General features: G+C 36.2%; 1 protein-coding gene across 1 annotated transcript in view; it reads right to left on the bottom strand.

Annotated features, from left to right (window-relative positions):
* LOC126175988 (mutS protein homolog 4-like) overlaps positions 1-19,275 on the bottom strand; it is a 256,389-nt gene that overhangs the window by 204,348 nt on the left and 32,766 nt on the right. Inside the window, exons 5-6 of the mRNA XM_049923100.1 lie at positions 10,056-10,246; positions 3,812-3,933 (exon numbers count right to left, since the gene is read on the bottom strand). Coding sequence (XP_049779057.1) covers positions 3,812-3,933; positions 10,056-10,246 — 313 coding nt within the window. The remainder of the gene's footprint in view (positions 1-3,811; positions 3,934-10,055; positions 10,247-19,275) is intronic.

Raw genomic sequence — 19,275 nt, 5'->3', positions numbered from 1 at the left:
ATTAATGGAGAACATCAAGAAAGTTCACAGATTTGCAGCACATTTTGTATCATCAAGAAATAGGGGAGAGTGTGTCTGGACATGACAAAGGATTTGGGGTGTACATCATTAAAATGAAGGTGTTTCTTGTTGTGGCGAAATATTCTCATGAAATTTCAATCACTAGTTTTCTCCTTCAAATGTGAAAATATTTTGTTGATGCCAACCTGCATCATCATAAACTATAAGGGAAATAAGAGCTCACATAGAAAAATATAGAGGTTCATTTTTTTCCATCCGCTGTTCAAGAGTGGAATAATAGAGAATTATTGTGAAGGTGGTTCAATGAACACTCTGTCAGGCACATAGGTGTGATTTGCAGAGTAGCCATGCAGATGCAGATGCAGATGTAGACATAGAAGAAAATCTTGAAAAATGATCCTTTATCACTTCCCCCATCACTACTAGTGGAGTACTTGGTTGAAAGTTACAGTGCTTATCTGTGATCATTTTCAGGCTGTCTGCAGATTTTTAGATGCTGCGTAAGATGATCCTTAAATTTGCAGTTTGTATCAGCAGATGCACAAAATTTCTGTATTGAAGTATTTGATTTCAAGATTTATGTCTACTTTCTGATACATGTTTGTATTTATATTGTGAAAAGGAAAGTTGCTACTCACCATATAGCAGAGATACTGAGTCGCAGATGGCCATGACACAAAAAAACTGTCACAAATGTAGCTTTCAGGCATAAAGGTCTTTGTCAAAAGTAGATGACAAACACACACATACACCTCCACTATATGGTGAGTAGCAACTTTCCTTTCCACAGTATTATTAAATTCCGTCCTGAATTCTCCATAATTTGACATGTTTGTATTTGTATTACATATTACTATTGATCACTTAGAAGTAATTATTTCATTTTATATAGTTACAGAAGTGTTTCTTTTGGGAATCTGTTTTGCACAATGCATGAGTATGATAGTTACCAAAAAAAAGGTTCGCCATCCTATCACTTATTTTGGAGTAAGGAAAATAACTAAAAGATTTGTAGGAAATATATGGGCTTTCTTTTATACATTCTGTTAAATATATAATGGAACATGCAGACCTACAAAACTGTGGAAGTTTTATTTAAAGTGTTAAAAACTAAACTTTATTACTCAGTACTTAGTTATCACTTTATTGATAATAAGTACACAATTAATTTCATTAAAAACTCTATGTAACTGAAAGTGATGTGGATAAGACTGACATACTTTGCTTGTAAGTTCTCATTATCATCTTTCAAGGAAACATTTTATTTTGCAAGAAAATTTATTAGTTTAAAAGTTATTAATATTCAAAATTTACACATTTCTGAATTTTCTAATCTCAAAAAGTAATTCTTTCTAAAATCCATTAATACAGTTTGATTGCCTTGATTTTACTGTTCATCAAAATGTATTGTTGTTGAAATTCATGTTTTGACTAAAAATTACTGTAAAAAACGTTTTGTTTCCAAAACAATCACATGAAAAAGTTCATGTTACAAAGGCAGACAAACTTTAGCTTCAGGTTCAATACTTAATTTATTCTCATGACATAAACATGAGTTTTGTCTATGTTTCGTATACAATTCTGATGTCATTTAAAATTTGTTAAGTGGAAATGAGTTGGTAAATAGTGCAAGATTATAAGCTGGAATATGGAAGAAAATAAGCAAAAAGAAATGTTCAAACAAATGTTCCATTGCAAAAATAAAAATCTGGCTCTATTTGGATGATAACACTACTAAACAACTGCAGACTACATGAAAAGCTCAGTAAAATGATTTAATATTTGTAATTCTTTCTTCTTTATTGAATTTAAAAAGTGCTACATTAGTAGCTTGGTAACTAGAAGTGCACTTGTATTGACTGAGGTTAAAGCAAATTGTGAAATAAACATTACAATTTGTGGGAATCACATGAGTTCAATATACATGTGTTGCATGTTTGAAATGAAATATTGCAATAGTATTGCTCATTAAGGGAAGTTTATATCATGTGAGAATGGCTAAAGGACCACCACCTAAACAAGAACTGCAAGATGAATTTTATCTCCAACACACATATTCCTGGCTGGCTATAGTCACGGGAGAAAAAAATGACAGAGAGTTTTGACAAAGAACAGACATGACGGGAACATTTGAAAGTATTGGAAAGCAGGAGTTCATGGATAGCTTAGCCACAAATTGTGATGTGGAGGACACGGCAACAAACAAGGATACTGATTACAATTTAAAAACAAAATATAAAAATGTTGGAACATTGAATGTTATTTGCTTCAGCAGTTTTCTGAAGGCATAACTGAAGTACACCAGTGTGTTTTGTGAAGTGTTTCATGAGATTTATCAATGCTCAAGTGATTTCTTTTGGGAACTTTGTGCTTAATAACTTGTACATGAGTCCCATAATAAATTTTTTGACTTGTGCTTGCTGCCTTTTTAGCTACATTTTTGTACCTAAAAATCTGGGATCTAGTCATGACATACTTGACAGATTGCATTTGTTCCGCTGTTGAAATTTCAAAATATTAAAAGAGTTTCATTCAGATGCTTCACTGAAAATTAGTTTATGGGTTGAGTGTTGTAGGATTGCCAGATCCAATGATGTATACTATACCACATGTAATAAGCACTATTTTATTGGTCCAAAGCACACATGTACCGATATATACATCTCTTGATCCTCGGTACATGTGATTATCATTTCGCACGCGACCAAAGACTGATCACAAAGAGCATGCCAAAACAAAGATGTTATACGTGACTTGGTCAACAGTTGCCACATGTTTCTTTCCACCAATGAAATAGTCATAGTAGTGTCAAGGTTACACTTGGATTTGAAAGCCCAAACAGACAAAAAAGAATCAGTATAACTTGATATAAAGAAAGGGCAAAAGTGCTACCATGAAAGTAAGGTACTATTCTGCAATTACAACAGTATATCAACCCATTTACTGAAGTGTGAACCAGTCTCTATAGCAGAGAATACTTTCATGAAAAGAGTAGTGGACAATGATGTAGAGGTTTAAATGATACTTCTAAAAACAAGATACTGAAGGGAACCCAATTCAGAATGCAGGACAGTCTGCTTCCAGAATGGTAAATGGAAGGCTTAGAGAACATACTCACATGATTAACACACTATAAATGTTCTCTAATAACAATATTTTCCTCATATATATGTAATGTAGTGCTTGACATTTTTTTCCTGGCACATATACAGTGACACAGCTGCTCACATAATTACTGTACGAAAACTTAGCACAAAGTATTACCATAATGACATGTAAAATCACATCATGACAAGTAATCTTCAGAGGGGTGTGCAGTCCAGTAAAAACATATAATCATTTCATCCACAATCCAGCAGTATATTCTGTAATTTGCACATCATCAGGAAACAATCAATGATAGAAACCACCAGTACAATCATTAAATATTTCTGCCTTCAGTACGTTGGTCAAAGTGAAAACACTATGAGCACTGTACATGTACAAGTTGTAAAGATACATTGACAACATAGCACAAGTAACAATCTAGTAATTTGCTGCCAACTGCAAGGTTCCCATTCCTAAAAAATTCCACATAGCTGAATCTCAAAAACTATTGAGTGTTATACTAATAATCACACCATGTCACATCCTTTAAGATGCCATTAATTTTGATCACATGTTCTTTGACTCAACAAAACATTAATAGTAAGTGAAGAATGCTAAAATATTACACAGGGATATGTGGCTGGCTGATAACTTACAAAAATATTGATGATCGAAATTAGTACCGTTTTATTCATAAAAATACCTATCTGTGTGGTGTCTTTAGATCCTTGGTACTCAATCTTCAGTGATCTAGCAGCAAATATCATGTTCTGCATATACTCCACATATTTCAGAAGTGCTGCTGCTGATGCTAATGCATAAAACCTATAGCAAAATAAAGCATTCCAGAAAAACTTCCTTTTTAATTTAAAAAAGATACATACAAAAACAACAGTAATATTAAGCACTTACGCTTCTAAATTCATTCATTCACACATTTTGTACCCTGTATATCATCATGCAAAAAAAAATACTCCATATCAACTCAACAAAGCACTCAACACAAGCTTCTCATGTTTATTTCAAATTTGGTGCATTGCATGATTCAGATAAGACATGGAAAACTACCAATTTTCTGAGGTATATGACAATTGTGAAGAAAGTTACAGGTCTACAAAGTTCGAAAATTGTGTGAAATTTAGATGCAACTGTCTCAACATAAATTACTAAATATGGTTCCAATACAGATACAACAATGAAACTTATATATACAGCCCATAAAACATGGATTTCAAGTAAAAATTGTACTGTTGCAATCCACTTAAAGAAGGAGGTCATGCAAGAGTACACAAGAATTTGAGGAATATTCTGGAGTGGAAAGTACACTAGTGTTCTAATGTACTGCTAGGTGGAAAAATTTGCAGCAAATATCACAAAATCCATCAACCCTACATGTGTTGCCTAGGCTGTGCTAGGTAATTCCAACGAAGATTTTAAGTGAATATGAAATAGCATTGGATCTGGCACTGGATTTTTTAAATACTAGTCCTCAGTTTTTAGGTAAATTTCCTGTGAAGAAAAAGAGGCTTCATTGAGGCAAAAAGTACCAAAGCAATACTTTGCCTCAGTGTTGGAGCATACTTAGGTGGCACATATGGAAAAAGAAGAGCATGAAAAAAATGAAGAAAGACAAATAATAGGTCAGCTGATAGATGATAAATTTCACAATACAGAATGTACACGTGACAAAATTCAAATTTTGAGAGTACTTCCAAGGAGTTACAATGTAAGGAAAGCCATAAAAGAATTTTCCCCTTCAGGTACATGGTATGAAGAGCACAACTGTGATACTAGTAGAACATGGTACATTAGTGACACAAAATTCAAAGACAGAAAAGACATTTTGTGAAAGAACCATTCAACATGTACATGATTTTTACTGTGATCATAATGCGAGCCATGTGACGTCAGGAAGGAAAGACTCTGTGTCTGTGGAAGAAACTGAAATTAGAGTATATAAGTAGAAGCATCTAGGATTGCACAATCTTAAGGGACTATGTATGTGCATATTTCATATTTCAGGGATAAATATCCAGATGTAAACATTGGATTCTCAAAATTTTGTGAGTTCCAGCCAAAGCACTGTGTTCTTGTCTATGCCTGTGAGACCCATACCGCTTGTTTGTGCGTCTCACACAAGAATTTTAAGTAAATGGCTTAAGGGTGTAAATTGAAAGAACTAGCAAGGTGTGAAGCACACACACATTACTATCATAAAAGCACTTGTTATATGAAATCCTACACTTCCAAAATGTTTCTTTTGTGCATGTTCCTATTGTCCAAGTTTGAAAAGACTGATTATCTATTTGAACTGCTTGGTATGAACTGCATTACACACAAATGTTGGTTTACTACTGGCTGGGCAGATTAGAGACAACAACAAAATCAATAGACAAGTCCATTGATGGGTTTGTATTGAGTTTACAACAGCTCCTACCACACTCATGGACTACCCAGTAGCAGTTACAGATCTTTAAAACCGCTAAAGAAGAATTAAAAAGTAAATGAATATCTTGTCGTTTGTTACTTTAAGAGAATTCAAGGTTAAGTACAGGGATTTCACTGCAATAATTCACAGGCTGCAATTCACCTGTTTGTAGCTTACTCCAGAGATGCAAATACCAACAAAATACACCTTGTGTCATTTGTGGAAATGCCTGATTGCCTTCAGTGTGATGCAGCATGTGTTTGTGCATGCTTTCCAGCCAAATTTTGTCAATTTCTTAAAATGTCACTCTTTAACTCCAAAGCAGATTTATTACTTTTCAGATGAATGTACTGCCCAATACAAAAACATGAAGAATTTCATAAATTACAAAAACAGAAAGAATTTCATGAATGTCCTACCATCAGGAAGATTTTGAATGGCATTTTTATGCTACAGCACATGACATTGAAGGGGCTTACCGAGTGCAAGTAACATCATGAAAAGTATATTTCGACACCATGACTGTTGTTTCAGTCATGCAAAGAAAATATTCCTTCATGTGTCTTTGATTGTACATTGTTTAGAATCAAGATTAAGAGACTGAAGCAACAATTCAAGAATTCAAGTATGATTCCAGGTTCCATATGCTACAATGTGTAACACTTAATAACAAAGGTATTGTAAAAACAAGGACATGTTCTGCTTCTTTAGTAAACAGTGAAGAGTCGGTGATTGCTGTGTGCAAATAAATTCTGTTATCATATATACATGGACTTTTGTTTGTACGTATGATAGTCGTTGGTGGGTTGCATATGGCTTTAAGCTTATGAAGAACGACATGAAGTACAGGCCAGCTTCTTGCATCCACATGAACTATTTCCATCATTTGTGTTCCCTGTCATACCACATATTTGTGTTAGAAAAGTAGATATGACATTATCACAAGACTGGATACAGTGACACCAACTGGAAGGACATGCTCTCTCCCTGCATCAGATCTGCTGAACATAACAATTTAACTAGAGACACATCAAACGAGATGTAACAACTTTTTATTGCCTTTTCATTGAAGCTACACTGTATATTGTTCACAATACCAGTACACTAATGTATACCATACTTCTGTATGACATTTCTTCTTTTTTGTATTTTTTAATAATTTGTTTCATTTTTATGTGCATTTTGATAATGTACTGATGCTGACAAAATAAGTTTTTGGGTATGATGCCTTTGATGTGCCCTCTTGACATTTACCATTTTTATAGTAGGACATTGGGGTAATAGAATATACTTTTTTTTTTTTTAGATATTCGAGGTCTGTGACCTTGAATTTGGAAATTCTTAGAAAGCCATCACAGTGCATATCAATGTGTAGCTCCACTCATTGGCTTTTCAATGATACAAGTTTGTTTGCTGTATCTGGATTAGAACTAAAATTATAGTAATTATGTTGCAACAGAGATATGTAAATTTCACACAGTTTCCAAACTTTGCAGACTTCTAACTTCCTTTTCAATTGTCATACATCTCTGCAAATTTGTATTTTTCCATCTCTTATCTGGACCACTGGATGCACCAAATTTGAAAGAAATCTGGGATGGCCAGGTTGGAAATATTACTTTTTTGTGCTGAACTGACATGGAATTACCCACATAGGGATTTGGGATGAATCAAGAAGTAAAACAATACATAGAACTACCAGAACTACCAGCTGCAAACTCTCTACTGGGAACTAAGCCTACAAGATACATTACTAACAAATAATAAATTGATATTATAAAAGTACACCACAGATAATTTATATTTTTGTTCCTGCATTTTTTCGTTCTTCAATTTTAGTTGAACATGATTCTATTTTTACTTCTATTATAGCTTTGTATGTTTCCAAAAGTATTGTTATTATTACAGTAGAACCCTGGTAATTTGTGCTGATTGGCTCTGAGGCTACCTCAAATAACAAAAAACTTGGATAATATGGAAATATCACTAAATCAATGGGTAAATCATGAATAGATGTTTAATGAGCACATAATGATTAAAAAAATAAATTAAAAAAAAAAACAATGTAGAACATACCTTTTTTATATGAACATATATGGGCACATATTTCCAAGTTGCAAAAATATAAGTTACATTTTAAAGAAACTGTTCACAGTTCTTTATTTTAAAACAGAACATCATTTTTAGTAACAATATCATGCCATCTTCTAAGAAGCATGGTGTTAGTTGAAGTGGCTTCCAGTCGTTGCTCGATATAATGCCGTGCCACATCTAGTGCTGCCAAACCTTCGATGCGAGTAAACTCTGGTCCAATTTCTTTAGGCAATTCCTTGTTGTCACTGTTTTCAGCGGGTTGACTAACCATTTCGACAACTGCAAGATCAGTCACTTCAAAGTGTTCATCCATTCTGAAAGATCACTTGCATTTTCACATCCAGCAATCTTTTTCATCTTCTATACTGTAGGTATCCATTTCATTCTGTAAAATCTGGCTCCAAGACTTCTTTAGTGTCTCCACCTTTATTTCAGATCATGAATCGGCTATCCAATAAACTATGTCTTTTTTTTAGATAGTCTTTGATGGTTTCTTTATATTCTGTTGTTTGTAGAAGTGTTTGAAGCAGACGACAAGAATACCTTTTTTCCAAGCATTGTAAAATGCCTTGATCCGTAGGATGCATTAAACTCATCATATTAGAGGGTGAGAAAAATGCACAAATTTTGTCACATTGTAATTCTTCCTCATCAGGGTGTGAAACAATGTTGTCAAGCATTGTAGTGATACGTCACATTCCTTGAGTGTGAGGTATCACATCATTCCATTATACAACTGACGGTTGTCTCGAATGAAACAACAAAAAGTTGTGTCAGATCAGGATTCAAATTCAGATTCCCACTTATCGTGAGTGGTCGCCTTACCATTTGGTTATCTGAGCATGACTCATGGTCTAACCCAGACTTCCATATGTCGTCAACCATGTTTCTACAGCCCTTTACTCATACATCCATGATGTATATTCCAGTACAGAGGAGACATTTTACTTGAAAGTTGCTTCCCTGGTGTCAGCAGATAAATACGATATTGCAGTGCCCATGTTATTCCAAATTACAATGCAATGTTCCTTTGGACATGCATGCGCGGTTGATGACATACAAAAGTTTGGGTCTGATTGTGAGTCATGCTTAGATAGCCAAATGATAAGGCGACTGATCATGATATGCAGGAAATTTGGGTTTGTGTCCCAGTATGGCACAAACTTTCATTGTTGTCATTTCATTATACATCTGGTGGTTGTCCATATTCACAACTGTGAATAGATTCCATGTACATTTCAGCTGTAGTCGCTGCAGTGCCTGTTCCTTCAGGCATAGCATTGTAATTCAGAATAACACAGCACTGAAATATCGTATTTATCCACTGATGCCAGGCAAGCAACTTTCATGTAAAATGTCTCTCTGTACAGGAATATACATAATGGATGAACAAGTACAGGTTGCAGACACATGCTTGACGACATATGGAAGTTGGCTCTTACTGTGAGTTGTCTCAGATAGCAAAATGGTTAGGTGACTGCTTGCAAAAAGTGGGAAATCTGGTTCTGAGTCCCAGTCCAGCATAAATTTTCGTTGTTGTCATTCTAGTATACAGCTGATGGTTGTCCATATTTGCAACTGCAAGTACATTTCATGTATTTCATAATGGCTGTAGTCATCGCAGGGGCTGTCCCTTCAGAGATGCACGCGTATCTGAAGGAACATTGCATTGTAATTCGGAATAACACATGCATGGCAACATCATATTGTTCCCCCTGAAGTTCACGTCACATCCTGCAGTCAGCAACACCAACATTATTTCACAAAATATCTAAGCAACAGCACTGCCTATGTTCTTAAATTTTTACCCATGCAAACTTTTATTCAGTTCTCAGTGTATGTGTGAATACAGCCTGTTTGAATCCGACATGAGTAATTCTGATGTACAGGCTTTAGTCTGGAACAGATCAGCACCACACAGCTTTTACATATGAATCAAAGCTGAAATGAAATGTTGTGGTAGTACTGGAATTTAAAATAATATCCCACATCTTTACAAATGCCAAATATTCATGTGCATGGAAATACTCTGCTGCTTTTTACAAGCAGGTGGTTTCCTAAAAGCAAATTGCTTAATTCAGATGTGTTTACTAGTATTTCCAACCAAGTGCATGAGTTTCCTGAGCACTTATTTCTTCTGAATGCCCAGTTAAATATATTGCAATGATGTAAAAATCATTATTCAGTCAGTAAATCTTTGACAAGCACATATTAGTGTTTCACACAGAAAGATAAAACAAATATTTAAACATGTATATCCAATGAAAATTGCAGAAGTTTATATGAACCTTTTTAACTAGAAATTATATATAAATCTGGCTCCAGAAATATTTAGAATTTCTCCTAAGATATGTTATATAAGCTACAGTTCTTGTCAAATATTACAGGCACAATCAAACAACAGTACTGCAACAAAGAAACTTACTTGTGTTGTACCAACAGTTCAACTGATGCAAACTCTGTTGCACAAAGATGCTGAACCTGCGTTAGACCACTAGTTTCATTAAAGTGCCTCCTCTGCACCGATGTTAATGTTACTGTAGGAAACATTTCATTTATGCTTGAAAAGAGTTTACTGGTTTGTTGATTTTCACAAAATGTGTGAGGGATCAGTATCTGCAGACAGAAATCATTGCATAAGACTCATAAATTGGCATATGAATTTTACAAACAATGGCTGCACCAAGTCAGGTAGCCAAGCTTTTGGGTGCTGATGAATGTCACTTATCTTCAGCTCATGAAAATATTGACATAAGATGGAGCCATCCTCCACTTTCCAGATCATTGGTCTGTGAGCACATTCAGTGTAATTCTTGTTGAAGTCAGTAAAAAAACTGAAGAAAATGCTTCACACCACCTGAGGAAACTATTCACCCTGATGGTTAAATACCTCAAAAGTGGTATTCCTTCCACACAAGCACCATCCAGTACAATGTACCACACGAACTTCCCCTCTTTCTAGACAACAAGCCCAGTGAGGTCACCCTGCTTAACCTTGTACTCCCAGAATATCCTCCATCCAAGTTCAGCTGTAGCCATAACCACATTCAAACCTTACACAAGTAACCCGTCGCTCAGACCTAAACCTCTCATGCTGAATCCCTCTGTTCCATCAAAAGAACAGCTCCACCAAAGTTCCTTCTCCTCTTCCCCAAAACAATCCTCTCTAGCACACATGGGATTTCTTGCTTCCAGTCTCGCCTCCTATACCTTTCTGAAAAATATAGCAAAAACCTTACTCAATCTAAGTCATGAGCCTCCTGCGACATGAAGGCAGACTGCTCGATACTCATCTTACTTTAAGACAAAGGCTCCACCACTGTGATACTTCACTGTTAGAAGTGTTAGTAAGTGGCAGAGGTGCCTTTCTGGCTAAAAGACACTTTGAGATACAAAATTGCTCCTAATGATCACAGCCTTCCACCCAGGTGAGGCTGCAAAAAATACTAAAAACCCTACACCCCTCACACAGTCTACAACTGCCCCCATAGAATCCCTTACACCTACTGACTCAAGTGGTTTTATCTCCTATGTACTTCATAAAACAAATAAAAACAACCATCACACTGTAACAGGCTTCAAAGCCCCTACTGAATGCATCTCAAACCTGATAGGCCATCACTTCCAATCCATCACATGGTGCCTCCTATTCTACAAGGGTAATCCCGAAAGTAAGGTCTCCTATTTTTTTATACGTACTTAGACCTGTTTATTTCTACAATGGTTTACATCAGTTTACAGCTTCAACATTTAGCTATTTTTCGACATACTCACTGATGCATTTTTGTAGACACTGTGGCAGTTTTTGTATGCCCATGTCATACCAGCTCGCTGCCATGCTGTTCAGAAAGTTATGAACCTCTTCTTTCACCTTGTCGTTGGAGCAGAATCACTTTCCGGGCAAATGTTCTTTTAACCTAGGGAACAGGTGAGTCACTGGGTGCCAAGTCAGGACTATAGGGTGGGTGGGTGATTATGTTCCACTGAAACGGTTGCAGGGGAGCAATGGTTTGCCAGGTGATGTGTGGGTGAGCGTTGTCATGGAGAATGTGTATGCCCTTGCTCAACATTCCTCTTCTCTGGTTCTGAATTGCCCGTTTGGGTTTTTTCAGAGTCTCATACTACCTGTCAGTGTTAATTGTGGTCCCAGAGGCCATAAAGTTGACCAACAATACCCCTTTCCAATCCCAAAAAACGGTTGTCATGACTTTACCGGCAGACTGTGTTTGTTTGAATTTCCGCAGCTTTGACGAAGAAGGATGCTGCCTCTGGCGTGACTATTGCTTGGTCTCAGGTGTAAAGTGGTATGCCCAGGTTTTGTCACCGGTGACAACTGAGTCCAGAAAGTTGTCCTGTTCGGCTGCAAGTCGGTGAAGAAATGCGCGGGAAGCATCAGCTCGTTGCCGTATGTGGTCCTCGGTCAGCATGCGTGGCACCCATCTTGCGCACACCTTCCAGTAGTTCATTGTTTCAGTTAAAATTCTGTGAGCAGTACTTCAGAAAACCTCAGGAACCAATGTGCAGAGATCACCCAGGGTGATCTGCCGATCTTCAAGCATGCTTTGCACAACCTTCAATACTGTCTCCTCAGAAATTGACGGTCTCCCGTTCCTTTGTTCGTCGTGAATTTAGGTTCGACCAGCTGCAAACTCTCTACACCACTTACGAACATTTTTGACATCCATGCATGACTCACCATACACTTCCGTCAATTGGCGATGCATTTCAATCAGCGCAGTGCCCTTTGCGTTCAAAACCCGAATAACTGTGTGCAATTCGCACTTGGCGGTAACATCCAATGGGAGCTCCATTCTCAATGGCTGCCAAGCCAAGACTGAGTGCCTCTTCACGGTGTGCACATGTTTACACACAGTGTGTGAAGCACTCTTCATAACAGTGTGATGAACTACCATACAAACAGGGTTCTGTACTTATAAAAAAATAGGAGACCTTACTTTTGGGATTACCCTCGTACATAAAAGAAAGTTACTTCTTCGATCATCTCAAATCCTCCTTCACCCTTCTCCCACACGGAACCTTTCTTGACACCATTACTACAAAACCTTGTTGTACACCAGAGTCCTACATATGCTAAAAGTCTCCCAAAAATCTTGTTTATTGGCACCGTCACCAACTGCATCCTTATACATAACCGTGTACCATTTGAATGCCAGACCCACAAACAAATCAATGGAAAAGCTATGAGAATCATGATGGTACCACTCTATACTAACTTTTTATGGTATTTTGCAACACCCAGACGTTAAGCTGCAAGGCTTGGTACAAGTTTATTAAATTTACCTTAGTGGTCTGGACTAATGCTGAAGAATAATTCCATTCCCACAAGAGCTTAACTATTATTCTTAACTCATATTTATCTGGACCTTTTCCCAATTTGAATCTGATGAAAACATTCATGTAAAACTTCGATTTTTTTCATAGCAATCAGCTGCTTATAATGAGCCAACTTCAGAAAAAACTGTTTGCATTTGCTTTGCAGAATTTTGACATGGTTGTGATTCTGTAGCTGAATAATTTTGTGAAAGTCAAATTAACTCAATTATGCAGCACGATTGAAGAGGACCAGTAAACCACCATGACACAGATGCAGTGTTAGGAATATCAAAGAACTGCATAAAACATTCGTTCCAAATTGATTCCACCCAATTTGATCTAAGCTCAAAGCATCAATTCTTGTAAGTGAGTGTGCAAGCACAGAATGCAAAACCCATCTACAGGGTCGTAACAGGAAATTAAGTGTGGTTATCTTTGTGTGAGCTGGAAACCAACTAACAATCAACTGTTTCAAGACAAACCAAAACCAACAAAAGTGGTTCATTTGTGTCCTTCTAAGAAAATGATTGCCTGTTTCCTTGGTTACACTAGACATGACATAAGAGTTGCTTTAGAACAGTGGTTCTCAACCTGCAGGGGGCACAAATTGTGTGCAAGTGTGGTGCAGAATATTTATAAAAAATTCTTGATAACAAACAATTATGTTCATTTTCTCCTTTTAACAAAGAAGATGCCATTGATCTGGATTAAATTTCACACAACATCGGTGTTACACCAGATGAGCTTGAAGACAATGAAACTGCACTGTTAGCAATGATCGGGCAATATGGGCAATGTTGGCCATTGGTGGAATCACCTATTGTTAGCTGAACTGTGACTGTACCCTTAACTATCATGTGCAGTGCAAGTTTTCGTTCATGTATATCGACACCCCCTTACAGTCTACCAGACTTTGCAAGGAAAACTTGATTGCACTATGAAGTGACAGACATGATGACACCAGTGGTCTATCAACTGGCAGAGGGGAGGGAGATACTCCAAATGCAAAAATGAGAATATATGATGAGAACTATTTATTGCTAGGCTTTACAGAAACTACAGTCAACAGTGAAGAATGTCCATAGTGTATGATTTGTTTAACCATTTCAGCTGCTGATAGTGTGAAGCCTAACAAGTTAAAGAGACATATTGAAATCAAATATCCTGAAGTAACAGGAAAACCAAAAGACTTTTATACAATGAAACAAAATATTTCTTGTCTACCTGGAAGAAATTTGCCAAGGCGACAAATGATAAATGATTTCTAAGGTCCTTTTAGCCTCTCATAAGATTTTGAATAGGACTGCTTAATGCTAGAAAATAAAGCCCATATGGTTGCAGAAACTCTGGCTTTACCAGCAGCAATTGATATGTATATATATAGTATCAAGAATGTTTAGTGACTCATTTGCTCAACAGCTGAAAAGTATTGATATCTCTAATGACAGTGCACAGAGGAATTTTAGATATTTCTCATGATTTACCTGAGCAATGAAAAGATAAATTGAGTAACAACTATTCTGCACTTCAAGTGGATGAAACACCTGTCACTCACAATAGTGCTCATTTGACTACTTATGTTTATTTCATTGATGAGCTTAACATTTGAGAGAAAATGCTTTTTTGTTATCTGATACTGAAAAAAGCTGAAACTCACAGCAGTGAATTCCACTGCTTGCCTATATTTTCACTTGATGTTCCTGCTGTGAAGTTATGGCAGGTTGCACTATGTATTACGTTAGTGAGTGTGGGCCTACAGTTGCACTATTCTGACCTGCTGGTACGACTTTATTAAGTTCTGCAGTTCCACCTGATTAGACACGCGCTTCAATTTAGCAAAGAGCCTTTACATGGTTTTTAAAATGTTGGAAGAGAAAAAGCTCTCTGCTTGTCCATCTAATTAACACGTGATTCAGAGCCATTTAATTGTTTTTAATATGCTGTAAAAGGAAAATTTTAAGGTAATATGAAGATGCCTCATGAAGGTGAAATGCATTGTTAATAAAAAAAATAAGTCGGTACCAAAACTGCTTTTAATTCGAAAACTTTTTTTTTTTTTTTTTTTTTTTTTTTTTTTTTTTTTTTTTTTTTTTTTTTTTTAAATCAAGACAGGACATCATGGAATAGGAGCATTGAAGTATGCACAGATGGACCTCACTCAATGTCTGGAATTCATGTTGGATTGCAGGCAAAAGTTGAATGTGTAGCTCCTGATGCAGTATGGACTCACTGCATGATACACTAGGAGGCTCTGGCTGCTAAGGAACTTAGTCCATACCTTCATGAAGTGCTGCAAACAGTTACAGAAACAGTTAATATTAAAAGGCTAAATCTATAAATTCAAGGCTTTTTAACGTGCTTTGTGAGAAGATAAACGTTGAACACATTCAACTGCTCTTTTTTTTAGTAATGCTTGATAGCTTTCAAGGGGTCAAGTATGAAAAAGAATGTTTGAACTGGGAATGAGGTATTCTGTTGCTTAAAGAAGAAAAGTCTCTCAGGAATGAGGATTTTGAGAAACTAAATGTTTTCAACACTTCACTTCAAGATAATCATGTAACTGTACTATCTTGGAATAAAAAAGTGGAGACATTCATTAAGAAATTAGAGTTGTGGCACAATCAAATAGAAAGTGGTTTGCCAAGTATGTGCCTTACTCTAGTGTCACTGTTAGAAGATACAGATAATTTGGAGATAAAACCTTGTCTCCTTTATCATCTGGAAACACTAAAAGTTCACTTCGAAAAGTATTTCAGCAATGATTTTGATAAATTTTATTGGATTAAAAATCCATTCACAAATGTTTCTGGACCACCATATCTAAATATAAAAGAACAAGAACATTTTACTAATCTCATTTGTGATACTTCATTGAAGAGTAAATTTAATGAAGTGTCTTTGTTGGAGTTTTGGATACAAATTAGCAAGAAGTTCCCAATGCTGAGCCAAAATGCAATGAAGATCCAGTGTCCTTTTGCAAAAACATATTTCTGTAAGACTGGCTTTCCAGTTTTGCAGTTATGAAGTCAAACTACCATTCAAAACTCTATGTAAGCAAAGAACTTCAAGTTCCTGCTATTACACCACAACTTGAGAAACTTTCTTCTCAAAAGCAAGCTCATCCCTTCCAATGAATTCTGTAATTCAAATTTTTAGCACTCTTAGAATCATTTTTTGTAGAATTATAAGTATTGTTCATTTTATAGTTTCTGAATAAATAAAAATGTGATAAACAACTTGTTCCATATTTTCATTATAATAATTCATGTAGTTTTGGTTTCTGTTATGTAAAATCCTTCTAAACTGAATTTGGTAAAATGTAGAACAATTGTCAATGAAATTGGGGGCTGATATTATTTTTCCTCATTGAGGGAAGTCCAGAGGGAAACAAACAATCGAGAACCACTGCTTTGGAGGATCAAAGCACAGATAATGTTGAATGGTATACAATTGCTGTTTCCCATGCATCATCAGTGAAATCAGAGAAATAAATAGCTGAAAATGACACATCTTCTTCATCATGACAGTGCCAGCTGTCACACAGCACATGAAATGACTGACTATTTGAACAAGAAAAACAATGAATTAATGTCTCATTGGCTGTATTCAACTGATTTATCACCAAAAATTTTCTCTTTGTTCCCTCACATAAAAACAAAGCTACATCAAGACTCCCAAAACCTCATCTTTTTAGGTGCCAATATCAGAGCTGATAAAATGTTTTCAGAACTGGTTCGAAATCTTATAAAAGTGTATAAATTTTAAAGTTGAATATTTTGAAAAATATTGAAACAATTTTAATAAAATGTTATTGTTTCAGTTGTTTTGTAAAACTCAAAGAGACACCCCTTGTATCTATGCCATCACTACATCCCTCAATATCTTCCAGGTTTCCCTCTCCCACAACTAACCTATAGAGTTTTCATTCATTTTGTCTATAGATCCAACCAATAAAGAGAACCTTCAGGGACATGTAATGAGCCAAGCTATGCACTAACAAAAGAGAAGCAGTTCTTATGAACTTAACCAGTACACTGTATTTTAAAAAAATTACCACTACGTTGCCTAATACTATTTGTGTTTCCACTAGCTACATGTAACCTAGTGAATTATCGAGAAGACTTCTACTCTGGGGAAAATATGCTGCTTCATGAGTTAAATCAAATGGCTGTAGCTTATCTTGCCTTGGCAGCTTGACATTGTGTCATTCCATTGTTATTTTTCAAAGGAAATAGCTACCTACGTATTAACATCAGAGTTCTGGTATCAGTACATTATTATTTGACACGCAGCTTTACAATCGACACTGTTACATACCATCCAGCTAGCAGTAATTTTTAATCTTCGAATCAAGACAATTAGATAAAATGCACTAACATCAGTAGTTCACTTTTTTCTATTTACTTTGTGTATAGTGAAGACGGCCAAGTCGGAGTTTGTCTCTGAATAGTTATTGTTCAGTCACCACAATGTACAATGACAATATGAATTGTAGTGGACTCAACAGCAATCAGGGGTGAATACCAGGGGACATCATCAGCATCATTACCCACTCACCCACTTTACTAAAAAAGTAGTAAAAATGTTTATATTTTTACACATATCAGGCATTACTCTGAGTTATATGCTTGCATAGCAACTGTCTGCAAACTTATGTTTACAATCACAGTGCTATATGGAATTTTGATAACTGTGAGTTCACACTTTGATTTTACAGTGTATAAATTATGATGTCGTTGCTATTATAGTTCTTAAACCAAATGCATGGCACATGCACTTCTAAAATTTTCGGATGAATGCTTTTCAAGTGCTGCATTTCTCTAAATTGCAATTTCTTGGATGTTATCTACAGTGATGTACTAAGCACTGATGCTAACAAATTATTATTGTTATTAAATGTTTAATATATTTTATAATAATTAAACAATTTATTATTATTATACTAAAAATATTCTCTACTTACTGTTATTATTATTACTATTATTAAAATCATAAACATTTATGGCATGACAAGTTATATTTAGTGGATGACATGGGGAGCCAAAGACAAACTGACACCTAACCCCCCCCCTCCACACACACACACACACACACACACACACACACACACACACACACACACACACACACATCCCCAAAGATATGAACCCTGGATTCATAGCTGACAGCAATAACTGTCGAGTACCAAAGACATAACTAAATACAGTGATAGTGGGTGCTTTAAATACTATGAGATAAGATGACAATATTCCACGATAAGTTAATAAAGCCACTGAGATGACAGGTCCTGGGAAGACCCCACAGAGTGATGGATGGATTAAAGTGAAAATAAGCAAAGAAGTAAGTCTGATAAAATGATATGAACGCATTCAGAAAGACAGGACAGATTTTCTAGTTAGATATCATACTTCATATGGAACTTGAAGCAACAAATGCAGATGAGGTAAGTGGGAGAAGCCAAAATGTGCAGCAAATGAAAACGTACAGTGAGTTTCACATCTTTGTTGAAAGGAAGGATAAGAACATGAGTTGGTGTTTGCAAAGGCATAAAAAAATATATCATAAATGTAAGACAATCAGTCTGCAAGAACATAAAAATAGGAACTTATTCTGGTGAAGGTACAATGCTTCAGAGCATGGTCACATTTCCAGAATAATAAAATGGAGTGTTATTTTCCCTCTTTCATTATAATAAAGAACATTATCACCCAGAATGTGGAAATTACATTGCCTGGCAAAGAATTAAGTTATCTGGAGCAACATACCAGTAGTAAAGGTGAAGCATTTTAAAGTACCATAAACATTTCAAAAAGGCTTATTGCAGTATGTTTAATAACAATATGTGTCATTTGAATGATTTCTTCACAGCTTGCACTATCTGGATCCTTCCCATGGGCACCAGCTCTTCTGATTGTGCCAGTGGGAAGTCTCCTTGCAACATATCATTCATTTCCATAACACCCCTGACCTCAACCTTCACTACTCCCTGTCCTCGCCCTGCCTATCCTCTACCCTGCTCCCACTCCAATACTACACTCCCCTTTTATCCGCCAGTGCACCTGCACAGTCCTTTCCCCTTCTCAACTATTCTTCTCAGCTGCCCTTCCCCCTAACACAGACACTGATGCTGTACCTTTAAGCCCTATCCTATCCCCACCACATCCCTGCAACACTCTCAAACGCCCTATCCTATCCACACCACAACCCTGGTATCTCTCCCCCTCCCCACCCCATGTCTCTCCCCCTCCTCACCCCATGTCCCTTCTGTAGCCAATATATCCATCCCAGTTAGAATGCTGCTCACCTCAAAC

The sequence above is a fragment of the Schistocerca cancellata genome, chromosome 1 (assembly GCF_023864275.1).
Source record: "Schistocerca cancellata isolate TAMUIC-IGC-003103 chromosome 1, iqSchCanc2.1, whole genome shotgun sequence".
Taxonomy (NCBI): Eukaryota; Metazoa; Arthropoda; class Insecta; order Orthoptera; family Acrididae; genus Schistocerca; species Schistocerca cancellata.
The sequence above is the reverse complement of the archived record's forward strand: the minus strand, read 5'-3'. Positions and strand labels throughout refer to the sequence as shown.